Source organism: Oncorhynchus mykiss, chromosome 6 (assembly GCF_013265735.2).
Source record: "Oncorhynchus mykiss isolate Arlee chromosome 6, USDA_OmykA_1.1, whole genome shotgun sequence".
NCBI lineage: Eukaryota > Metazoa > Chordata > Actinopteri > Salmoniformes > Salmonidae > Oncorhynchus > Oncorhynchus mykiss.
In genome coordinates this window covers 56,139,928-56,166,290 of record NC_048570.1, presented here as the reverse complement: position 1 = coordinate 56,166,290, position 26,363 = coordinate 56,139,928, and the positions used below count along the sequence as shown (strand labels likewise).

Sequence of the window (26,363 nt, the reverse complement as noted above, 5' to 3'; positions counted from 1 at the left end):
AACACACAGTATATGTGAAAAAACGTCCTATTACAGAGGGGTAAAGCCAAATAATATAACTTATGACACTCTCCTCTTCTGTCCAATGCAAATGGACAATGCACCATATTATAAAAATACATGCACCAACAACGACAAATCGAATTCCGAGCCACATGGGGCGCTGTGAAAGTAAATATATCTCGTGTTTTTAGCAATACACTTCCGCTTGTTTTTTTAAATTATTTATATCCATGGTTTCAACACTTGTGAAGAACTGATACGATTTTGCTGGTGTTCTTATTCTGTCTTTGAACGCCATGTCTTATAATTACGTGGTAACAGCGCAGAAACCGACGGCAGTCAATGCCTGCATCACCGGTAATTATGTTATTCTTGTTAGCTCGCGCACCAACATTTCGTATCGACCTCATCCACTAGCACGCTAAGCTCCCGCGCGAGAAGCCAAGCTACAGGCACCTGCAGGCCCCTTGATATTGTTTCGCCAGCAAGTTGATCAAGTCCATTGATAAAGGCTTTGTTCAAAGTTGTTTTATTAACCATGCACTGCATTGGACATGTGGTTTCACTCGACTGATATCATATAGCTAGCAATCGATTGTCAATCAAGTGAACACAAAATGTCACGAGCCAGTGTGTGCTCCTGCGCAGCCAGGATGTTTTGAAGCTAATGCTAGCTATCTTCAGCTGTCCGATGTCAATTTGTTTGGATTACTATTACCTTCTTGTTTATCAGTTGGCCAAGAATCTCAGACAGGTTTGGAGCTTCAGTGTTGCAAAATTACACAGGTAGCAGGCAGGCCACTGCAGTGCCAGTTAATATGTCCACCTAAATAATAAATTGGCAAATGTATAACGTTATAGTCATGGACAGCCTGCGTAGTTACGAATGTAAGGACATGTACTTAGCCTTTAACTGCCTGCATTTCTTTGATTGCAAATATGTTGGCGATAGCTGGCAAACGATTCAATGTATTACTTTTTAGGTTAAAATCACGTGTGATTAAAAATCACTTAATTTAAGGCATTCTGACCCTGACTAACAAATCCCATATTGTTAATTTTAAAATCACACTGTCTAGGCAGTGTTGTCACCTTAGTGTATATTTTGAGTAAAAATGATCTGCTTTGCTAGAAAAGTAGGCCAGTTGTATTGCTAGTACATAGAAAAACAAATACTTGAACTCAATAAATTTGCATTTTCAATATACAGGAAGGAGATTGGGGGGGACAATTTATTGCGTAGACTTCAAATCAAAATCAAATCAGATGTATTTATATAGCCCTTCGTACATCAGCTGATATCTCAAAGTGCTGTACAGAAACCCAGCCTAAAACCCCAAACAGCAAGCAATGCAGGTGTAGAAGCACGTGTCTAGGAAAAACTCCCTAGAAAGGCCAAAACCTAGGAAGAAACCTAGAGAGGAACCAGGCTATGAGGGGTGGCCAGTCCTCTTCTGGCTGTGCTGGGTGGAGATTATAACAGAACATGGCCAAGATGTTCAAATGTTCATAAATGACCGGCATGGTCAAATAATAATAATAATAATCACAGTAGTTGTCGAGGGTGCAGCAAGTCAGCACCTCAGGAGTACGTGTCAGCTGGCTCTTCATAGCCGATCACACACTAGCCGACTTGCCTAGTTAAATAAAAAAATGTATATCTGCTAGTCATACAGAAAGCTGGAAGGCACTCCAATAACTACTAATTTAGCTCTTAGAAAAAGTTAGTCCGACTGACTAGACCACCCTCTCTTCCCCAGGCCACTTTACTTCTGCAGAGGACCTGAATCTGCTCATAGCCAAAAACACACGCCTGGAGATCTATGTGGTCACAGCGGAAGGGCTCCGGCCCGTCAAAGAGGTGGGCATGTACGGCAAGATTGCTGTCATGGAGCTCTTCAGGCCGAAGGTGAGTCTACTACTACCTGTATGTTTGTGTGTGCATGTTAGTCATTTCAAAGCTGGGTCACATTCAGTCGAGAGAAAAAATTTTGAAACAAGGAGGTACTGCATGAACTTTTATTCATTTATTTTATTTAACTAGGCAAGTCAGTTAAGAACAAATTCTTATTTACAATGACGGCCTACACCGGTCAAACCCAGATGACGCTGGGCCAATTGTGCGCCGCCCTATGGGACTCCCATTCACGGCCGGTAGTGATACAGCCTGGATTTTAACCATAGTGTCTGTAGTGACGCCTCAAGCACTGAGATGCAGTGTCTTAGACCGCTGTGCCACTCGTGATCCCAATAAGAACACAGAATTATGTTTAATGTTGCAAAAAGGTTCCACTACGGTGTGCCCCTCTTAAGAAGACCCAGGTTTCTTTCTGTAACTGCCATACAAGTTGTAAACTAATGCCGAAATTGAACGTCAGACATATGTTTTTACTGGCTTCAATGGAGAGGAACTTTTTGTCTGTTTTGACTGCAGGGCGAAAGCAAGGATCTGCTGTTCATTCTCACGGCCAAATACAACGCTTGCATCCTGGAGTACAAACAGAACGGGGAGAGCATTGACATCATCACCCGTGCCCATGGCAACGTGCAGGTAGGATAAAAATAAATATGAGCGTAGCTAGTGTCTTTGAGCTGTTGATGGAGATCAAGGTATATGTTCTGCGAAACTACAACGGGAATACTCTGCAGACTGAAACAATAGGATGCGGTGAAACTCCTCTTACTTGACCAACTTATTTATTTTTGCATAGGACCGCATCGGGCGTCCCTCGGAGACGGGCATCATTGGCATTGTAGACCCTGAGTGCCGCATGATCGGCCTGCGGCTGTACGACGGCCTATTCAAGGTGATTCCGTTGGACCGGGAGAACCGAGAACTCAAGGCCTTCAACATCCGCCTGGAGGAGCTGCAAGTCATCGACGTCCACTTCCTGTACGGCTGTCAGGCGCCCACAGTCTGCTTCATCTATCAGGTAGGGAGGGGTGGAGGTAAAATAGGGTGGGGGGAGGGACGGGTAGGAAGTGGTGGATGAAAGGGGTACAATGTTGGAGTGGTTGTGTTTTGAGGGGGTGGTTGGGGAGGAGTTGAGAAAATGCAAGATTAGGAATACGATGCTGTTTGAAAGAATATTGGGGAGTCAGAGAGGATGTGTATATGAGACAGTAGTGCATGTCCGGTGAAAGGGGGGATGTGTGCTTTAGTTAACAGAAATGTTGCGTGAATATCTGCGAGTGTGTCAGTCTGATTTGTTTCTGTGTTTGTGTGCTGTAGGACCCTCAGGGACGGCATGTGAAGACCTATGAGGTGTCGCTGAGGGAGAAGGAGTTCAACAAGGGGCCGTGGAAACAGGAGAACGTGGAGGCTGAGGCTTCTATGGTCATCCCAGGTGAGGAGAGAGAGAATCCAGGCAGGGTTAGACAATGATCGTTGGGCCCTGGTCCAATGAGATTTACTTCCTTCTGATGTTCAAAACTCTTAGATTAGTGTTTAAAGATAATTTCCACTGGAACTGCAGCGCCCAAGGGTCCTCCTCTGCTTTTTCTACTTCTTCTTATAGTGTATTTGAATGTGATTCCCTTGGTTGATTTACGTGGTGGTTTATGTATTTGTCTATTTCAGTCCCAGAACCATTTGGAGGCGCTATAATCATTGGACAAGAATCCATCACCTACCACAACGGGGATAAATACTTGGCCATTGCGCCTCCTACCATCAAGGTAAGATCAACGTAAATCAACACAATGCAGAGGCTTTCAACTCTTTTCCAGCATCATGCAGTTTGATAGCAATGATGAATTGGATATAGTGCTGCACTTCTCCAGATGCTCAAAGCACTTTACATAGAACAGAGGGACACTCCCCTCATACACCACCTCTGTCCCGCCTCCAACAGCAAAGCACCATCGTATGTCACAACCGCGTGGACCCCAACGGCTCGCGCTACCTGCTGGGGGACATGGAGGGCCGCCTGTTTATGCTGCTGCTGGAGAAGGAGGAGCTGATGGACGGGGCCGTGGTGCTCAAGGACCTCCGTGTCGAGCTGCTCGGAGAGGTATGTGTTGTAGGCCTGCTGTCTCCCTCTCTCTGTTTCTGGTTGTTTTCTCTTTTGTGTGGTCTCTCATTTCATCTCAACTTCTGTCTTTTTTGTTCTTCTCTCCGTAGAAAGCCTTCTCTCTTGCTCTCTCTGATGTCTCTCTTGCTTTTTCTGTCTCCCTCTGATCTCTTTTTTTTTTATCTGGCTCAGTCGTTTCGTATCTTGCTTTCAGTGATGTCCCTTTTGAACTCTTTCCCTTTTCTCTGCTTCTTTCCTCTTTGATATTCACATTACACAACTGAGTCTCAATGGCAGAATTATCCTTCAGTGTGTATTGTAAAAAAATATGTGAGTGTACACCAGGCCCTTTTTGTAAGTTCATAATATGAGATGGGCTGAAGAGTAGGGTTACACATGGGGAATATTCAGAGGTGGTAACTTTCTGTGGGAATATATATGGGAATTAATGGAAATATATACAAATGAATATTAATACTATTTAAGTGTAGATGTTTTTGCTTTGGATATATTTACCATATCGTATGGAGGCAGAAACATACACCTTTTACCTTATCATAAGAAGACATAATTGCAAATTATTAAATCCTTCCAATATTAACAAAACCATTTAGTTACGAATGTAACTTTTTAATTAAATTAGTTGACTTTTCACATGGGATGATTTTATTGAACAACAAAAGAAAGGGGATGATCCCCAATGATCCATCGCATCTCCCAAAAACGTTTTCAACATACATCTGTAAAATTATAGTCTAAAAACTAAAGCTTTGGTTGTCTTCCTCTCAGGCTTCCATGTTTTCTCCCTGGACCGCCTCAATGTCCTCCTCTTGAACATCAGACTCTGAGGCCTCAGGATGGCTCGTTGTCAGGCTCAAAAAGCCTCAAATTTGCCCGGATGGCCACCAATGTTTTAATACTTGTATTGGTCAGCATGTTGCGTGCTTTGGTGTGTGTGTTCCCAAACAAGGACAGTTGCGCTCTAAGGCGGCTGATGTTGGTGGGATTTAGAGGCGGATGCAGGCAATGGGAAAGAGCCTCAGATCTACAAAGTCCCTTCCACCAGGTGGTTGATGAGATATGTTGGCACGACTGCCATATTGCATCTTCATTCCAAAGCCCTTGCTTGGAAGTGTACTTTGCCAGACTGCCAAGAACCTTGCCCTCATCCAGGCCAAGGTGGTGAGATGTGGTAGTGATGACACCATAGGCCTTGTTGATCTCTGCACCAGACAGGATGTTCTTGCCAGCAACGCATGTATGGGCTTCAGACAGTAGTCTTCACGCTTTTTGATGTATTTCACAACTGCAGTTTCCTCTTCTTGGAGCAACAGTGCAGTGGGCAGGGCAGTACAGATTCCTTCTCTTACATCTGCAAGAAGAGTCTGAACATCAGACAGGATGGCATTGTCTCCCTCAATCCGTGCAATGGCTACTGCTCTAGGTTTCAGGCTGCTTACCACTCTCTCCCAAAATACATCATCCAGGAGCATCCTCTTGATGGGGCTGTCCATATCGGCAGACTGTGATACAGTCTGCCTTCTCTGATTTGCTTGACCTTCACTTTAACTCTGTTGAACTCTGCATCCAGAAAATTAGTAGATAAAGCATGTCTGGTTGGAGGGGTGTATGCTGGTCAAAGAACATTCAGAAATCTCTTCCAATACACATTTCCTGTGAGCATCCAAGGTGAACCAGTTGCGTACACGGCTCGAGCAAGACATTCATCAGCATTTCTCTGACTATGTTCCTCCATTGAATCAAAAAAAACTTCTGATTCCAGGAGGACCGTGAGCTGTTGCTATCAATAAGGTGTCAGGTTCATCATTTTTAACTTAAATAGAAATGGAAGTACTTTTGTCAGAGGTTGCTTGTTGTGAGCACTGAGGGAACTTTATGCACTTGGCCAGATGATTCTGCATTTTTTTGCGTTCTTCACATTTGATTTGGCACAGTATTTGCAAATGTACACAGCTTTTCCTTCTACACTAGCTGTGGTGAAATGTCTCCACACATCAGATAGTGCCCGTGGCATTTTCCTGTAAAGATTTGAAAGAAAATTAGTTTAAAAAAGCAACAAATACAATTCCATGCAAAAAAGAAACAACCCCTTTTCAGGACCCTGTCTTTCGAAGATAATTCGTAAAAATCCAAATAACTTCAGAGCTTCATTGTAAAGGGTTTAAACACTGTTTCCCATGCTTGTTCAATGAACCATAAACAATTAATGGACATGCACCAGTGGAACAGTCATTGAGACAGTAACAGACAGTAGGCAATTAAGGTCAGTTATGAAAACTTAGGACACTAAAGAGGCCTTCCTGCTGACTTTGAAAAACACCAAAAGAAAGATGCCCCTGCTCATCTGTGTTAACGTGCCTTAGGCATGCTGCAATGAGGCATGAGGACTGCAGATGTGGCCAGGGAAATAAATTGCAATGTCCGTACTGTGAGACGCCTAAGACAGCGCGACAGGGAGAAGGGACGGACAGCTGATCGTCCTCGCAGTGGCAGACCACGTGTAACAACACCTGCTGCACAGGATCGGTACATCCGAACATCACACCTGCGGTACAGGATGGCAACAACAACTGCCCGAGTTACACCAGGAACGCACAATCCCTCCATCAGTACTCAGACTGTCCGCAATAGGCTGAGAGGCTGGACTGAGGGCTTGTAGGCCTGTTAAGTTTGCTGAAAGTAAACGCAGTTGACAGTGAGAGGACATTTCTTTTTTTGCTGAGTTAAGCAGTTAGATTAAACAACTCCTTTGTAAGAAATGTTTTAAATGAAACGTGTAGATAGAGGTGAATTAACACTCCTTAGTTAGCAGGCTCAAGCAGGCTAAAACCCACATGGTAGCAAAAACTAACTAGCAGAAATTGTTAACAAGTTAGAAATGATTTAAACATACTTTGCTGTAGGCTACTATTTACTAATTAACAAAACATCCCTTTACAACACTACTGAAGAGTAATGTCTGTGTGCGACCCTCCCCCCCTCCCTTGCAGACGTCCATTGCAGAGTGCTTGACCTACCTAGACAACGGTGTGGTGTTTGTTGGTTCCAGACTGGGCGACTCCCAGTTGGTCAAGGTAAGTTTGGACCGGTCACATAGAAAATACCTCGATGAATGTAACACTGGAAAAGTGTTGATTTTAACAAAGACAAATGAGAAAAAAAAACCAGAAAACTGGTTTTACAAGGTGCTTTTTGAGCATGGTAGAGTTTTATAGCACTTGTAGGCAACCAAGGGGAAGATTGCCATCACTCAGTAATGAAAGGTACAAACCAGCTTTGAAATTGAAGAGTTTAAGAACGGATAAGCATGCCTCACAATTTTTTCTGTGCTGGGCGGTGGACATCAATAGTCCACTTGTTGTTTATCTAGAGTTGTCACCCCCCTTTCCAGCTCAATGTGGACAGTAACGACTCAGGGTCGTACGTGGCGGTGATGGAGACCTTCACCAACCTGGGGCCCATCGTGGACATGTGTGTAGTGGACCTGGAGAGACAGGGACAGGGCCAGCTGGTCACCTGTTCTGGAGCGTTTAAGGAGGGCTCCCTCAGGATCATCCGGAATGGCATTGGGATCCACGAACACGCCAGCATCGACCTGCCAGGGATCAAAGGTCAGTAGGAGGGCTTCTGGGCCCTTGGAAAAAAGGAGGATGCTGCTTTCTCTGGACCAATACCCAAATCGACCCCTAGCCCGTATCCCCCTAGACAGATCTGAAGGAGTTGGATTAGTATACGCAATATATGGTAGTTTCTCTACCTCTGATACACTGGGTGGAGGGAAACCCAGGCCAGCGCAGCCCAGTTTCACAACTGGTGCCGGCTCAATTAGAATCCAGGATGTTGACACCATTACTTTACAACCGCCAAGCTGATCACTGCTGGATGCTGACACAACATTTAGCTAGCTTGTATGGGCTAGTTTGCCCATGGACAAGCAGTACTGCAGTAGTCAGACATGACACGAGTTACCACAATACCTGGATCCTTCATACATTTTTGTACTACAAAAACTTTTATAAGAACACTCAGCCATAGAATGCTAGCTAGCTAAAGCATTTGCTTGCAAATCAGTTGAAACTAACTAGCTAACATCAGCTAGCAGGAATTTTTGCTAACCAGGTCGTATTGAATGCTCTCTGGTTTGCTTGGTTAGCTAGCTAATAGCCAATGCAAGCAAGGTAGGAATTAAGCTAGCTTCTTAAGTGTAACGTCCCCATATTATATTTTTTTTATTCAATTCAGTCTGGTATGAGAACAGTAGCCCCTATCTGCAAAGGCTGCAGCTGTATCTTTTTGTTTTTTTACCCCCTTTTTCTCCCCAATTTCGTGGTATCCAATTGTTTCTTTAGTAGCCACTATCTTGTCTCATAGCTACAACTCCCGTACGGGCTCGGGAGTTAAATAAAAGATGAAAATGTAAAAAATAATTGGAAATCGGCACCCCAAAATACCGATTTCCTATTGTTTTGAAAACGGTCCTAATTAATCGGGCATTCCGATTAATCGGTCCACCTCTACTTTGGATATCCCCTGTATGTCCCCCCCCCCAACACCACCACAATGTTTGAGAAAGATTGGTGTTATAGACATTTCGTTTTTATAGGGAACAATAACTTTCAGGCACATCCGGTGTGCAAAAACAGTGCAATTACCACATTCAGACACTTTGGAGGAGTTGAAAGGACACTTGAATGTACCCTGGATACCCCATAACACCAGCACAATGTTTGAGTGAGATTGATATGGTAAAAAAAAAAAAATTATACTGAACAAATACCAATTTTAGGAATCGAATATGTAATAGCATTGGAATTACCTAATTTACAGATATATGCCACTTTGGAGAGGTTTAGGGACACATCAATAATTATCTTGTAGCTTGTCAATTAAATATTACTTTCAAACAGAAACATGTATTTTGTGTGTGCTTGTATCTTCTGATAATTTCCTCATACTATCCCAGGTGTCATCTGTCCAAATATATCATGTTTTGGCTTGTCAGAATCATGTAATTACACATGAATAGCAGTTACTTTTGGGTGTCTAATTAGGTAGACATCTACATTCTAAGAGGCTAGCCTGTTTAGCTACCTAGCTAACTTCAGCAAGCTAAATACTTGGCTCTGAGTCTGGCTGGCACTGGCGGGTGTATGGGATAATGTTAGTTACAACATGGTGAGGGTGAATTAAATTCTTCATCTTGCTAGCTAGCAATATTAGCGATGCCAGCTGCAGTCACATATTGGCTGCCTAGCAACATGTCGTCATTTCTGAAGGCAGTGGAAATGCAATTTGAGCTAACCCACCAAGGCCAGCCCAACCTGGGTTGACTTCAAAGTGCCAATGGAAATGGGGCTTCAGTGGGATTTTCTCTATATTGTTTGCATCTGTCTAATTATTGCTGTTTTCTAAAAAAAAATATTGTCGTTTAAAAAAAAACAATTATGGTCCCAGGCATCGGCCACATACTCATGAACACGCTGATGAGAAGCACATTGTTTACTTGGCCAATCAATAAGGCCCAGATAGAGAACGAAAACCTTGAGAAACTGCCCTGGCCCACCAGGACTGTGGGCATGGATCAATCAAGCTACAGCGTTGACTCCTTTCTAGTTCAGGGTCCTGTTCACTAGGCACCTAAATGGAAGACAACAGACTAAAACCGTGAGGGACTACCTGGACTCTTAATCCAATAGTTGTCCAAATCAGAAGCTCAGTTTTGTTTTCTGTAGCAAAACACTTTGAAACATTTTCCGTTTGTCCTAATGAAACACCACCTAGCTAATAATGCTGCTTGTTTTCTAGTTCTGTTGAACACTTGATGTTTATTTTCCTCCATATTTTTTGTTGTCCTCCCAGGTTTGTGGCCCCTTCGCTCAGAGGCTGGGAGAGAGACAGACGATATGCTGGTCCTGTCTTTCGTGGGCCAGACAAGGTGAGACAGCCAGTGGTGGCCTTATAGAAAGGTTCTGCACGTTTTGACCACAATACAATCGCTCCCTGTTCAGTCTGGTGAAGCCTTGCCTAATGCCTCACACAGTACCTTGTTTATATGACGAGTTATTGATTTGACACATATTATAACAAAAGGGAGAATAGACAGAAAAAACAAAATATTTATTTAATTTCAGAGTCCGACATTGTTGACATGGATAGATTTTTACACCCCCTTTGTAACGAGACAAGTTTACAAAGGTTGAAATGATCAAATGCATGAAAAAACTGTTGGTCACTAAATCCAGCGAAAACTAGGACCATGAATAAACAACCAGCTGGCTCTCCTCACCTGCTATTACACTTAAACTAATTCACTAAGATCTGCCCACTACAGTGCTGTCCGGTCAGAACATGATGTTGAGGCCCATACTCAACACTTGGTCACCACCACACGCAAACATGGGCATAGATGATTCCATTTTTAAAGTTATTTTATATTTTTTGTGTGGTTCTAAAAGGGGAAACAATACAATAATTTGAATTTACTAAGATAACTGTACATATGTAATATAATAATAAGCAGATGAGCAAACTGCTATAATATAAACATATGAATGAATCCCATAGTATAGCATCTCGACATCATTAAAGAATATACATGGCCAGAGAGATATATGTAGAAGGCCTAAGGCCGTGTAGCCTTATAGCTGGCCTGGCTGAGATCTTAATTTAGGGCTACTGCGCCTGTGCTAGTGCACAAAAAGAGCTGGAACATTCTGGGAACTTCTAGAATCTGTAGAATGGTACTAGCTACTACACAACACAAGGCTATACACATTGCAGATATAAACATATTGCAGCTTTAGCATGCATATAATATAAACAATGCTAATACAATATTGAGTATGCTAGACGCACTCAATAAACACACTTGTAGCAGTAATAGTAACGATACTACACTTATTGCAATGGACGCACACAACACTTAGTTAGGAAACAGCATGTGAACAGTTGCTCAGTACTTCCTTCTTGCAACAGCATGTAAACACTTAATAACTTGAGGTGTCGAGGGCAGTGCCCTGCATTGCGTCCAAACATCCTTATTGGTTGGAAAAGTCAATCTGATTGGCTTTCAGGCATGTCAATCATTTGGGAGGACCAGCCTTTTTTTAATAATGTACGTTGCCTATTTTCACTGAACAAAAATATAAATGCAACATGCAACAATTTCTAAGATTTTACTGCGTTACAGTAGAAATAAGTTAATCAGTCAATTGAGATCAATATTTTAGGCCTTGGATTTCACATGACTGGGAATACAGATATGCATCTGTTGGTCACAGATGCCTTAAAAAAAAAAGTAGCAACGTGGATCAGAAGATTAGTCAGTATCTGGTGTGATCACCATTTGCCTCATGCAGTGCAACACATCTCCTTTGCATAGAGTTGATCAGGCAGTTGATAATGGCCTGTGGAATGTTATCCTCTTCAATGGCTGTGCAAAGTTGCTGGATATTGGTGGGAACTGGAACATGCTGCCATGCACGCCAATTCAGATCATCCCGAACAAGCTCAATGGGTGACATGTCTGGTAAGTGTGCAGGCCATTTTCAGTTTCCTGGAATTGTGTACAGATCCTTGCGGCATGGGGGGCCGTACATTACCATGCTGAAACATGAAGTGATGGCGGTGGTTGAATGCAGGGCTCAACATAATTATCAAAATTGGAGTCTATGCTATTCTCATTCACAGATTTATTTTGAATTATGTATTTTAGGCCACAAGAAGTGACATTGAACAAACAATACCAAGATGGAGAAATAAAATTAGGACTCAAAGAACATAGGCTACAGCTGAGGAATGTTAATGAAAGAAATGGCTAGTTGGCCGATGCCCTCTTCCAACTTATTCTAGCAATGTGCAGCCTACTACAACACGTATAGTAGCTTAGGCCTAATAAGAGAGAAGGATAAGGGGGGAAAATGGGAATAAGTTTATAATTATCATGTTGAGGACAGCAGAGTTGCTCTGCAGCTCGTGATGATTTACAACTCGGCACAAAACCGCACAGCCAGCGATGCACTTTGACTTGCGCCATCTGTGAGCTTCGGGCACAGACCGGCCTAAGCTAATTACACGTCTCTTTCGTGCCACAGCTCCCCCAGAGTGGAATAAGCTTTTATTTTTTTTGATCGTTGTATAACGATCAATGTCATGATTTCTCCCGTCCCTCCTCCAGCCAAATGCGTAGCAGTCACTTTTGTTGTACTTTTGTTGTACTTTATTTTGTACGTTATTTTGGATGGCTGCTAGGGAAGGACAACATTGTCTATGGGCAAGCGCAGAAAGTTATTTCAGATCCCTCCAATGTACTTCACTTATTTTCAGTCACCCTTTTGACCGATGGTATTCTGGGCCTTTTTGTTGTTGTTGTTTGTGTAAGTGACTTCAGCTTTTCAACAAGTAAAAAATATGTCCTACTTGTCCAAAGGACAAGTGACAAAAAAAAAGTTAATGTCAAGCCCTGGAATGGCATGACAATGGGCCTCAGGATCTTGTCAAGGTATCTCTGTGCATTCAAATTGCCATCGATAAAATGTAATTGTGTTCCTTGTCCGTAGTTTATGCATGTCCATATCATAACCCCACCGCCACCATGGGGCACTCTGTTCATAAAGTTGACATCGGCAAACCGCTTTCCAACACGTTGCCAAACACGCTGTCTGCCATCTGCCCGGTACAGTTGAAACCAGGATTAATCTGTGAAGAGCTCACGTCTCCAGCAAGCCAGTGGCCATCGAAGGTGAGCATTGCCCACTGAAGTCTGTTACGACACCCAACTGCAGTCAGGTCAAGACCCTGGTGAGGACGACAAACACGCAGATCAGCTTCCCTAAGACGGCTTCTGACAGTTTGTGCAGAAATTGTTCGGTTGCGCAAACCCACAGTTTCATCAGCTGTCAGGGTTGCTCCTCTCAGACTATCCCGCAGGTGAAGAAGCCTGATGTGCAGGTCCTGGGCTGGCGTCGTTACACGTAGTCTGCAGTTGTGAGGCCTGTTGGACCTTCGCTAAAATTAAGGAGGCGGCTTGTGGTGGAGAAATTAACATAAAATTATCTGGCAGTAGCTCTGGTGAACGCTCCAAATTTGTGCACATTTGGGCGAAATAAGCTTATTGTGCATATTAAACATTTCGGGGATCTTTTATTTCACCTCATGAAACATGGTACCAACACTTTTTACATGTGGCGTTTATATTTTTAAGTATATAAGTCGTTCCGTGTTTCCTCAGGGTGCTGATGCTAAGCGGGGAGGAGGTGGAGGAGACTGAGTTGCCTGGCTTTGTGGACAACCTGCAGACCTTCTACTGTGGCAACGTTGCCCACCAGCAGCTCATCCAGGTATACACAAACGCGCACACACACTAGTGATGAGGGAAAAAATCTATAGTTGCATATTGGCATATTATTTTTCACGTTATGTGGTATAGTTTTGACTTGCAATATTTTTGCGCTAATTGGCTGTACCTGCACCAAAACTAATTTATTTCCATGACTGATTTAAAATGTTTCTCATGGCTCTCTTATCCCTCTGCGGCAGACATATGATGAGCAATATGTTTGGAACATCAAATCGCAATAAAATCAGTATTGAATCGCAATACATATACAGTGCCTTCAGAAAATATGTATACTTATTCCACATTTTGTTGTTAGAGCCTGAATTCAAAATGGATTGTTTTTCTCAACCAGCTACAGACAATACCCCATAATCACAGTGAAAACATATCTTACATTTTTGGGGCAAATTTATTGAAAATTCAATATGTAAATTAGATATTTCTGTAAGTATTCACCCTCATTACTTCATAGAAGCACCTTTGGCGGCAATTTAAAGCTTTAAGTCATCTTGGGTATGTCTTATCAGCTTTGCACATCTGGATTTGGGGATCCATGCTGGCTGTAAAAATCCCTCCATGCGAGTTTGAAAACCAAATGGCCAATAACCTATCCTCCTACTGGGCCTATCGTAATAGCTTTAAGATATGGTTAGTGATGAACAGGAGCTTATTTCCCAAATATTCAAGCCTACGAAGGTGTTGTCCTAAAGTTAGTGGCTTTCAAGAATGAGAATAGCTGAGGCTGTAGACTTTCAATCACAGCTTTATGAGAGAGGTGACAAAAAATAATTTGTATTCTATTTTGAGGCAAATAAAGCAATTGTTATCCTGTTCTGAAGACTGTAGACTGCTTCTATCCATCCTCATCAGACAGTCACTGCGCCATCATGTGCGTCTGCCACGCAGACACACACACCTGTGCCATACACATGCACACACACTTGCACTTTGTCAATGGAGAATATCTTTTCCTCTGCAAAACTGATGTTTAATGGTTGTTTTTATCCGGTGGGCACCTGGCACTTACAACAGGTGAGATAAATTGCACGTGAAGAAGAATCACTTGCCTTAAACTAAATGTATTTTTATGTGCAGTTGTGAATCGAACAAATACACATGTGAACACAAAGTGTTCAAACAGTGAATCATGCGACGGTGCCAATATATTTATGCACTGTGTGTGTGTGTGTGTGTGTGTGATTCAGATCACGTCAGGCGGTGTGCGTCTGGTAAGGCAGGACAGCAAGGCCCTGGTGTCTGAGTGGAAGGAGCCGCTGGGCCGGAACATCAGCGTGGCTGCATGTAACTCCTCCCAGGTGGTGCTGGCCGTGGGCCGCGCCCTCTACTATCTCCAGATCCTCTCTGGGGAACTCAAACAGATCAGGTACACGCAACTCAAATCCAGTTCAACTTTATTTACAGTGTTGTTAAACACCACCTGAGACTTGAATTGAATTGTAGCTTTAAGTATGAATACAAGTTAAATCAACAGAAGAAATGACAAACACAGTTCCTTCAGAAAGTATTCATACCACTTGACTTATTCCACATTTTGTTGTTACAGCCGGAATTTAAAATGGATACAATTTATGGGATATTGTGTGTAAATTGACACACAATACCCCATAATGACAGTAAAAACTTTTTTTGTATAATTTATTGAAAATGAACTATAAGTAAGTAAAAGTAATTTACACCCCTGAGTCGATAGTTTGTAGAAGCACCTTTTGGCAATGATTATAGCTGTGAGTTTGTCTGGGTAAGTCTCTAAGAGCTTTGCATACCTGGATTGAGAAACATCTACCCGTTTTAATATTTTCTAAATTATTCAACCTCTGTCAGATTGGTTGTTAGACAAAAATGTTCAGGTCTTGCCATAAATTAAGTGAATTTAAGTCAACTAACTTGGCCACTCAGGAACATTCACACATGGCAGCATATGCTGTGGGTATTTTTTTCAGCGGCAGGGACTGGGAGGCTAGTCAGGATCGAGGGAAAGATCCTTGATTAAAACCGGCTCCAGAGTGCTCAGGACCTTAGGCTGGGGCGAATGTTCACCTTCCAACAGGACAACGATCCTAAGCACACAGCCAAGACAACACAGGAGTGGCTTCAGGACAAGTCTCAATGTCCTTGAGTGGCCTTGCCAGAGCCTAGACTTGAACCAGATCGAACATCTCTGGAGAGGCCTGAAAATAGCTGTGCAGCGACGCTCCCCACCCAACTTGACAGGGCTTGAGAGGATGTGCTGAGAAGAATGGGAGAAACTCCCCAAATACACGTGTGCCAAGCTTGTGGTGTCATACCCAAGAAGACTCGAGGCTGTAATCCCTGCCAAAGGTGCTTCAACAAAGTACTGCGTAAAGGGTCTGAATACTTATGTAAATGTGATATTTCAGTTTTTTTTAAATGATAAATTTGCCAACATTTCTAAAAACCTGTTTTTGCTTTGTCATTATAGGGTATTATTTGTAGATTGGTTGAGGGGAAACAAACCATTTGATCCATTTTAGAATAAGGTTGTAATGTAGCATGATGTGGGAAAAGTGAAGGGGTCTGAATACTTTCCGAATGCACACATACACACACCACTTTGAACCCAGTTGGAGTTAGCTCTACAGGCCATCACCATGCCTGAGCTTGTCTTACACTGCTCTTCAAGGAACGCTCTACTAATGTGGTCTGGTTCAGTAAACACTGTTTAAGTGACTGTTGATGCTCAGCTGTAGCAAAAGCTGTGCCTTTTTGAGAGTGGGCTGTACCAACGCACTGGGGCAAAACATATATCAATTAAGTAAATCTTGGCTACACAACATAAAGTGCTTTGAGTACCTTTTAAATGCACTTTATGAATCCAATTCCCATATTGGGGTGTAGTGACATACCCAATGGGTTTTTTTATTTTTTTTTTTTATTTTACCTTTATTTAACCAGGCAAGTCAGTTAAGAACAAATTCTTATTTTCAATGACGGCCTGGGAACAGTGGGTTAACTGCCTGTTCAGGGGCAGAACGACAGATTTGTACCTTGTCAGCTCGGGGGTTTGAACTCGCAACCTTCCGGTTACTAGTCCAACACTCTAACCACTAGGCTACCCTGCCGCCCGGAGGCGGAGGATTCTTCACTCATCTTGAAAAATACCTATACTAAACACGTGTAAATCAATCAGTCCGTCATCATTAACACAATGGAAGTATCCAATGATTTGTTATTGAAATGGCATGGGCGACCGAGGAAAAACAAATTGGGAGAATTTAAGGCGCTGTGGCAAACGATAATGCAGACACTAGGGATGGGGGTGTGAGCATGCCAGTCTGGGCAGTTGAGGTGTAGTCATTGTTTTTGTGCGTCTGTTAAGTTGTTCATATTAGGAGTAAAAACGCAATACATATGTATCAAATGTGTTCTATAGTTTTTAGTATTTAAAAAAAAAAAGTTATATATAATTTAATAAAACATTTATCCAATCTCATGCCGTTCTGTCTGTCCCCCCCCTCAGCACGGTGGAAATGGAGCATGAGGTGGCCTGCCTAGACATCACGCCCCTGGGGGAGGGTGGAGAGTCGCCCCTCTGCGCCGTGGGCCTGTGGACGGACATATCGGCACGGGTCCTCAAGCTGCCCTGCTTTACCGCCCTGCACAAGGAGATGCTCGGAGGAGGTGAGAGGGGGTGGAGAGTCAAGTGTACTAAAGGGATAGTCCAGGTGGGATGGATAGATGGAGCAACTGATTTGAACCTTTGTGTAGCCAGGTAAGTCTGTGTAACTTTGAGAAAAAGCTCATTTCCGCTGGGGATGGGCACGAGTACTCGGTTCAAGGTTTTGTATACGGTGACTAATTAATCGGCAACATTTTTATAAATGCAACTATTTAGCAGGTAAAATGTATATAAGCACTGACAAAGTGTTTTGTTTGGAGTCTGTCAGTGAAAATATTAGTTTAGTCTTTAGTTGAGTATCAGAACAAACTGTAATTGGAGGCTGCAGCCCAACGTGTTCTTTTAGTAAAGCTTCTGTAAAATCGAACATTGTTATTTTAAAAAATATGATTGGAAGCTGCAAAAAAAATCTGTATTGGACATTCTCTTTGTGTCCATCCTCCTGTTATCATTATTTTTGGATGTGTTTATAAACCCCTCCTATTCAAAGCCTGTGTAACTTGTCCATGAAAGTGGAGGGAATCCTAAGGGACAGAAGCACTCTTGCTGCTTCCACACATCCTAGATCCATTTGCAATGTTGCACAACCATGTGGAAGCTGTTATGTGACCTAGCTGTCAATACTTTTCTTAATTGCACCTCGGGGGATGAATAATAGAGTTGTTTTGACAGTGGAGTTCTGCTGCTATTCCAAAGCTTTTCACACATTTGACGCGTTTGTGTGTGTCTCTGTCTGTGTGTGTGTGTGTGTGTGTGTGTGTAGAAATTATCCCGCGCTCCATCCTGATGACGACGTTCGAGGGCGGCTACTACCTGCTGTGTGCCCTGGGAGACGGAGCGCTCTTCTACTTCGGCCTGGACCTGACTACAGGTCAGGCTGCTGGAGCAACACATACTGCTGTTGCCTTTTGATTGAGTCACATTTGAATAAACATTCCATATTGAGTTGCAGCCCCTTATGCCCTCAGAACAGCCTCAATTGGTTGGGACTACAAGGTGTAGAAAGCGTTCCATAGGGATGCTCGCCCAGGTTGACTCCAATGCTTCCCACAGTTGTCAAGTTGGCTGGATGTCCATTCTTGATACACACAGGAAACTGTTGAGTGTGAAAAACTCTGCAGTGTTTCTGTTCTTGACACACTCAAGCCGGTGTGCCTGGCACCTACTGCCATACCCCATTCAAAGGCACTGAAATATTTTGTCGGCCCCATTCACCATTTGAATGGCACAAATACACAATCCCCTTCATGTACGCTGATTTAACAGGTGATTCATCTGGTCAGTGTATGTCATGGTAAGAGCAGGTGTACCTAATGATATTGACACAGTGTATATTGAAAATGGAAAAGGTTTTGGATTGGAATTGCCGCGTATCTCCTGAATAGAATGAATTGAAGGGGCGCTTAATCCTGGCAGGTTGGCAAGCTTATTGTTAAACTGTTGGCATTGACCCTGTTGTGTTGCCAACAGGCGTGCTGAGCGAGCGTAAGAAGGTGACTTTGGGCACCCAGCCCACGGTGCTGAGGACCTTCCGCTCCCTGTCCACCTCCAACGTGTTTGCCTGCTCCGACCGGCCCACCGTCATCTACTCCTCCAACCACAAGCTGGTCTTCTCCAATGTCAACCTCAAGGAGGTCAACTACATGTGTCCGCTCAACTCCGAGGGCTACCCCGACAGGTTAGTCAGTCACGCGCGTCTCAATAGTCCAAAGTGGCATCCTTAGCACGTCTTCTCCATTTGGACTGATGTGAGACGATTTGAACAGGTTTAAACGGAACCCCCCCCCCCCGTCACCTGTCCTGTTTTTTCAGACCAGTGCAAGAGGAGACTAAGAAGTCCGTTGTGGTTATTTTTCCTCATTCAAGGACTCTGAAGAAAGGACATGAATGATTACAAAGCTCGAAATAATATGCAACTTATCTGTTGTTGGGGTGTGGTTGTAACCTGTGTTTCTGTGTCTTTGACAGTCTGGCTCTGGCCAACAACAGCACTCTCACCATCGGGACCATCGACGAGATCCAGAAGCTCCACATTCGCACGGTTCCCCTCTACGAGTCTCCCAGGTAAGAGGGAACAACACCAGTATAAATAGTTCAACAGAGTAGAAGTATATCTATCCAATGGATTTACCCTCCGGTAAAATCAAGAGCGACACATTTATTTATTTCCATTTATTTGTTTATTTTTACTCTTTCCTCTTTCTCACTCTCTCACTCCCCCCTTCAATCTCTCCACTTTATTCTCCCTTCTCGCTCCCTCCCTCTCTCAGGAGAATCTGTTACCAGGAAGTGTCTCAGTGTTTCGGGGTGCTGTCCAGCCGCGTGGAGATGCAGGACGCCAGTGGGACCACTGCAGCGGTGCGCCCCAGCGCGAGCACTCAGGTAGCTGCACACCATCTGGTATTTCACTGTACCACTGCCAGGATCTCCTATTCTGTGCCCGTATTCATAAGTATTCTCAGAATAGGAGTGCTGATCAAGACCTTTTGAATATGGGGCCCCGAGCCTTGTTTCCCATATTCAACGGTTTTCATGATGCATCGTGACTTAAGTGCAACTGCGTGTTTTGTCAGGAAATATCTGTAACCTTCGCTCTATATGAGCTAAAGCATCAGCATCTAGAGTTACTGTATTTTATTTAGCACATTTAGTGCAATTATGTTTTCTGGGGGGGGGGGGGGGGGGGGGTGGCTTGAATGCTAGTGATGCACATCGCTTTGCTGACAAGGTGTCCAGATGGCTTAGTTTAGTCTAGGTTTAATGCACATAATGACTAAAGATAAGAAAGGAGAAAATATTAATTTCCAAGAACACTTTTCCCCTAGCCTTGTGGTGGTTCATAGTCTGGGTTTCCATATCTCCCCCTCTCCCTACCTCTCCCCAGGCTCTGTCTAGCAGTGTGAGCTCCAGTAAGCTGTTCCCCAGCAGCACCTCCCCACACGAGACCTCCTTCGGGGAGGAGGTGGAGGTGCACAGCCTCCTGGTGGTCGACCAACACACCTTCGAAGGTAAGTTCCCCCTTAAAACCGTCTTGATTAAGGAGAATATTTGTCAATTTGAAGTGAATTAATGTGATCTGTTACTGGTGATTGGTAAGCTGATGGTTGTACTCTTGAGGAGTACACAAAAATCGTACCTTTATGTGGTGATTTGTCTTCAATGCCGTGATTTTTCACGTGTGTTCATCCTCAGTGCTCCACGCCCACCAGTTCCTCCAGAGTGAGTACGCCCTCAGCATGGTGTCCTGCCGCCTGGGCAGGGACCCCGCGGTCTACTTTATCGTTGGCACAGCGATGGTCTACCCAGAGGAGGCGGAGCCCAAGCAAGGCCGCATCATCGTCTTCCACTACACTGACGGTTAGGACAAACGTTTTCATTCTTCCATTCTCATTGTTCTCGCTCACTCTTTCCCTTCATTCTTCTCCTGGTTTTTTTTCACCCCCCTCTTTCATATCCTCCTGTTTTTTTGCTCGCACTCTTTCTCACACTTTCTTCTACCGTCTCTTTCTTCCCCTCATCTTTGTATCTCTCTTTCTCGCTCACCTTTCCATGCCTCTTCCTCCCTTGACAGTGCCTGATAGCACCTTCCTATCGATAATCATCTCAGTCGTGAAGATGAATGACTCCCGAGTGAACAGATGCTGTGAATATGTATCAGGGAGCTGTAACACTAGCCTGAAAACCAAACTGGTGTGCTGCAATTCACCATTTGTTTAAAAGTACTGCCTGGAATCCAAACCATTTAAGCTGGGTTTCACCATTCTTTCACAGTGAAACAAACGGTTAAATTAAACATATCAGTTTGGATTTCAGGCTACTGTAACACCAGCCCTGACCCAGACGGTGTTATTTCTCTTCTTCTGCGTAGGTAAGCTGCAGACGGTTGCAGAGAAGGAGGTGAAGGGAGCCGTCTACTCCATGGTGGAGTTCAATGGCAAACTACTGGCCAGCATCAACAGCACAGTGAGTACTTTTGGTTTAAAAAGTAGATTTTTTATTTTAATTTTTTTAAAGCCAGCTCCTATTTTTACAAGCTATAGTGGTAGATACTCACAAGGAGGGACATTTTTACATCCACTTAAATTAAAACTTTCACTTTTGTCTCTTCGTTGCCGTTAATGCATCACTAAGGGAATATTTGATTTAAGAGAGTTGGGTACTTTCGCCCCATGGTACTTGGCATAAAAAGGAAAAAAAAATGTAAGGAGACATTCCGCAGGCTAAGTTTTATTTCTCAATCCTGACTTTAAAATTTGTTTAAAAAAAAAAGAAAACCTTTGCCTTGTGTTGCTGCCTTGTCAAATTCAGTGCTTCCTCTACAATGGACCGTACTGGCCATAATGACTGCCACAGTGAAACTGTAGTTCTCGGACTCGCAACCATACGGAATGAGTGTTAGGGATAAACTTGAACTACAGAGAATTTAGTTGATTTTAACTTTATCCAGTAGTGTTCTTTCAAATGGAACGTTGGAATCGGAAGGAACATTGACGGGAGTATTTCTTGTAATTGCGTGATAAACATGTCTCCTACAAAAAAAACAACCTGGGCGCTTTCGAGTCCTTGTTACTCCAAAGCTCCTCAACAATTGTGTATGTCAATATCAACGCATCATCAATGTGCGCCCGCCCCAGGTGCGTCTGTACGAGTGGACCGCCGAGAAGGAGCTGAGGACAGAGTGTAACCACTACAACAACATCATGGCACTCTACCTAAAGACCAAAGGAGACTTCATCCTGGTGGGAGACCTGATGAGGTCTGTACTGCTGCTGGCCTATAAACCCATGGAGGGCAACTTTGAGGAGGTAAGGAATGATACTAAGAGAGGCCCTGCCAGTGTTCCAATTCTCCACCCTTTTCCCCTAAGACGATGGGGGATGTGCTCAGTGCCACACTTCAAGGACGAGGGTGTAGAATAGGAACGCAGACTGGGTACAGACTTTATAAGGTCTAAATGACGATTTGTTTTGGTTTTGCTCATATACAGGTTTTTTCATCATGGGTGGTTCCCCCTTGGAATACAGCATTCTCCAAAATGTAGATTTGAATGGTTTTATTTTGTCGCACTCATTTCTCATGGGCCATATCGAGGAGAATTCAACACCAAACACTTCCAATTAATAAAAACTTGAGTAATGAGTTGGAACCATTGTTTATCAATAATTGCACCTCTTGGCTTAATAAAGTTTATTGAATGGATTTGAGCCACTGGTGATACGCCTGCTTTTCCCCTGTCACTCTTCTCAGATCGCCCGTGACTTCAATCCCAACTGGATGAGTGCTGTGGAGATCCTGGACGATGACAACTTCCTGGGGGCGGAGAATGCCTTCAACCTCTTTGTTTGTCAAAAAGACAGGTGAGGTGGAATCTGACCTCTCTATAGAATCCTCTCACCTTGGAAGGAGGCAAATAAATAGTATGCATAGAATCGCTGAAGGACTAAATGAGATGAAGCCCGGCCTAGACATGTCCTCGCACTCTGACCGCCGTCCTCCATAAGCCGGCGACTTAATCATCCATGATCACTGAATTCCCGTTGACCTTTATCCTTCTCTCTGATGTTTGTTGATGCCACCGTTTCTCTCTTCTCGTCCTTCCTCCTGTGCTCTTTTGTCTTCAGTCATCAAATTTGCATTCTATCACTGTACCTTTCTTATTTCTCACTAACTCTTCCCTCACGAGCTTGTTTTTTCTTACTCATTACCTGTCATCTACATCTATTGCTTTTCCCAGTTATCTTTTTCTGCCTACCTCTGTGTCGTTCGCTTTATCCCTGCCACTTTCTCTCAATTATAATAAATGGGCACACATTTCCAAAGCAGAAATGTATAAATAAATAGGTACAATGATTAGAATCAAAAATAAACTTTTTGTGCCATCTCTGAAATGTAGCCTTTTTTAGAACTAAATAAATGGGTACACATTGCCAAAGCATTAAATAATTTGGACCAAAAATAGAAGTTGAGCTCTCTCCCTTCCTCTCTCCCTTGGCAGCGCGGCCACTACAGACGAGGAGCGACAACACCTACAGGAGGTGGGCGTGTTCCACCTGGGGGAGTTTGTCAACGTCTTCTCCCATGGGTCACTGGTGCTGCAGAACCTGGGCGAGAGCTCCACCCCCACGCAGGGCTCTGTCCTCTTTGGCACTGTCAACGGCATGATCGGTAATGGCCCCCACTGCCACACGCCAGGGGTGTATTCACTAGAAACCAAATGAGACGAAACCGGGAGGGCCTAACCTGAATTAGTCAAAATAAGAAACGCTTATTTTTTTTCCTGTTGCAAAATGTTTTTCTATGGTTTGTTTGCGGTAATGAATACACGCCAGGGTCGTAGAGCATGCAGTAGCACAAAACATTTTATGACCGCAAGAGAGAGAGCTGTGTTCTTGTTTCTGTAGCAGCACTTGGGTTTCAAAATGTTGTTTTTCTGGTGCCTACTGAACTAGTACTGATGCCGGTTTCAAGGTCCCGAATGCCCTCGTGTCTTTTTTTTTTAGGCTATGTACTGTTAGTGTAGCGGTCTGCTCTACAGATTTGCCTCAACTACATATGAGAGGTGAGAGGTGGGGAGCAGTGGAGAGGGGATGAAAGTCATTTCCAAGTGACCGTCCAAAATTAAAGTCACCTTCCTTTCTCCATTTCTTTCGTAACCGTGTTAATAAAGAAAGGGGAATGATGCTTTGAATGTTCAGTGAGTTCTGCCATTACTATTATTTCACTGAGGCATCTTCACAATTCTGCTGAAAGCTTTTCCTGGTAAGAGAACCCTTTCTCTGAGTAAGCACCTCTGGTCATTCCCGGCTTGACTGCTAATGAGCAATGAAGCAAAAATATATACAGGCTCTTTTTAAAGTAGTGAAAATGTATTAGTCCCCTTGCAAAAAGCTGCACAACACATTTGTGTTCGTGGACATCGTGTTCGGAAGGCACAAATTGGAGAGAGAAAATTGTTTCACCTTCCCTCAGACAACCCACACTCAAATTCCCTCTCAGCTTTCATCTTTTCTCCTTCACTAGGTATGAGTGGCGAGCATACTGCTCTGCATAACTCATCCATTTCGGTTCTCCTTTTTCTTTTCTCCCATAAATGACATGCCATCTGTCTTATGTCTCTAGGTCTTGTGACCTCTCTGTCCGAGGGCTGGTATAGCCTGCTGCTGGACCTGCAGAACCGACTCAACAAGGTCATCAAGAGCGTGGGCAAGATCGAGCACAGCTTATATCCTTTCCTTTTGGGGTGGGGTGGAGGGGGGGGGGGGTTCACGTGGACACAAACCTGCCCCTTGTGTATCACATTGAAAGTGCCTTTTCAGAACTGGTGAGCATCACTGTCACGGGTGGCAAAACTTGGTACTACCTTGACGTGGCTGTCAGAAGGGTAATGGTTGTCATAACATGCCTAGCCCATATATGAATGAACGACGCTGTGTTTTACCATGTCGTGTGAATGAAGCGACGACCTGAAGTTGACACGTAGTGCCTGTCTGCCTGTCACCCATATAAGATGGGACGGTGGTTGATTACAGGGGGAGTCACAGGGAAGAATCAATACGCTTGTGACTGTCATGGAATTTTGCATAACGGTAATTGGCCAGCCAAATGACCGCGGTCACTGTAATAACCTCCTCCACTCCTGACTGCATGTGCTGCCATAAAAATAGAATGACTAGAACGGGTGTCCCAATACAAGTCAATGATGGCATAATGGGTGGATTTGGGTCCATTGCGAGGCGCAAAGCAGGAAGTCTACCCATCAATATGTGCTGTGATTTGCTGATTCAACTGACATTAGAAAAAATACATTCCAATTGCATGAACCACATCGGTTAACATAAATTGAATCTACATTACCATGGAAATTATTGCGTCACAATACCAGGCAGTCCTGAGTGGCGCAGTGGTCAAAAGGTTCGATCCCAGGCTGTGTCACAGCCGGCCTTGACCGGGAGCCATTGGCTCAGAGATGTCCGCGGTAGGGGGGATTGGCAGGGGGGCTTTCCATGACTCGTCGCGCTGTAGTGACTCCTTGTGGCAGGGCCGGCACATGCAAGCAGACTTCGGTCATCCGTCGAACAGCGTTTCCTCCGACCCATTGGTGCAGCTGACTTACGGTTTAAGCGAGCAGTGTGATAGCCAGGCAGGTCATGTTTTGGAGGACGCATGACTCAACATTCATCTCTCCCGAGCCCATTTGGGAGTTGCAGCGATGAGCCAAAGATTGTAATTTGGAGAGAAAATGGGGTAAAAAAAATAAGCTTGTGGCCATTCCACCCTGAACTCATCTGATCTCGATAGCAGTGCATGTGCTCATATTTTAGTGAAAATTCTATGAGTAAATGCAGCTTCCAGTCCTCAAAAGGACAGAGTCCCCTGTAAGAGGAGTGACTTTGCTGTAGGGGTATGTGTGTAGGTGTGTGTTTGTCTTCCTTGACTTGGTGGCACCTGGAGGTCCTTCCATACAGAGCGTAAGACTGAGCAGGCCACGGGCTTCATCGACGGGGACCTCATCGAGAGCTTCCTGGACCTGGGCCGTGCCAAGATGCAGGAGGTGGTCAGCACGCTACAGGTACCAACACACATGCACGCTCTCTGAAGCACACACATACACGCTCTCACACCGCTACACACACTCATTCACTCGCTCTCACACACTAGCTTGCTCACACTTTTTGGACTGCAGTGACACTTAATAAAGGTACCACAGCTGTGCGGGCCAATCCAAACTGCTGGAACAGTGAGCTGACATAACACCCCCTTCTGCGTTTCAGATTGACGACGGCAGCGGCATGAAGCGCGAGGCCACCGTGGACGAGGTCATAAAGATTGTGGAGGAGCTGACAAGGATCCACTAGCCCCTCCTACCCAGAACCCGGCCATTACGGTGGGGTGGAGGGAGGGAACTGGGGGAGGGGTGGCTAGGGCTCTGTAAATACTTATAAATAAAAAGGTGTTTGCATGACTGTCCTTCAGACTTCAAATGAGTTTACAGTTTTTTTGTTTTTTAAAATCTGATCCCAGACGGGCCACCTCAATTCTTCACAGGTGCTTGAATAAACAAAATGGCCTGTCAACCATAACGAAGATGACGAGCAAAGGGACTGGTCAGAAAGGCATAAGTTATGGAAGAGAGGGAGGATGGGGGTGGCCAGATCATTTCAGTGCAAGGACGGGGAGAGATGACTTGTGGATTTGACAGGGATCCACTAAAGTAGGAATGGTTGAAGTCTGGAGAGAACATGAGTAAAAGAGAATGAAGGAATGGGTGGAAAATGATACATTAGCTGTTTTGTCTGCCGTTTCTCCAAATAAAGGTTGCTTTAGTACTGTA

At 44.0% G+C, this 26,363-nt stretch overlaps 1 protein-coding gene and 1 non-coding gene across 2 annotated transcripts; both read left to right on the top strand.

Moving 5' to 3' along the window:
- Positions 1 to 181: 181 nt before the first annotated feature.
- Positions 182 to 26,363, top strand: LOC110526176 (DNA damage-binding protein 1). Its single transcript, XM_036980466.1, has 26 exons — positions 182 to 360; positions 1,764 to 1,912; positions 2,438 to 2,554; positions 2,715 to 2,936; positions 3,236 to 3,350; positions 3,584 to 3,681; positions 3,858 to 4,016; positions 7,028 to 7,111; positions 7,429 to 7,648; positions 9,897 to 9,972; positions 13,267 to 13,375; positions 14,580 to 14,758; positions 16,874 to 17,034; positions 17,796 to 17,903; positions 18,503 to 18,710; positions 19,001 to 19,096; positions 19,303 to 19,414; positions 19,917 to 20,040; positions 20,225 to 20,389; positions 20,901 to 20,995; positions 21,667 to 21,837; positions 22,280 to 22,389; positions 23,028 to 23,197; positions 24,152 to 24,254; positions 25,478 to 25,601; positions 25,804 to 26,363. The coding sequence occupies exons 1-26, from the start codon at positions 300 to 302 to the stop codon at positions 25,885 to 25,887; spliced, it is 3,420 nt and encodes a 1,139-aa protein (XP_036836361.1). The 5' UTR covers positions 182 to 299; the 3' UTR covers positions 25,888 to 26,363.
- Positions 21,321 to 21,456, top strand: LOC118965118. The gene has a single exon (XR_005052449.1). It is a non-coding gene; the product is annotated as a small nucleolar RNA SNORA5 (small nucleolar RNA).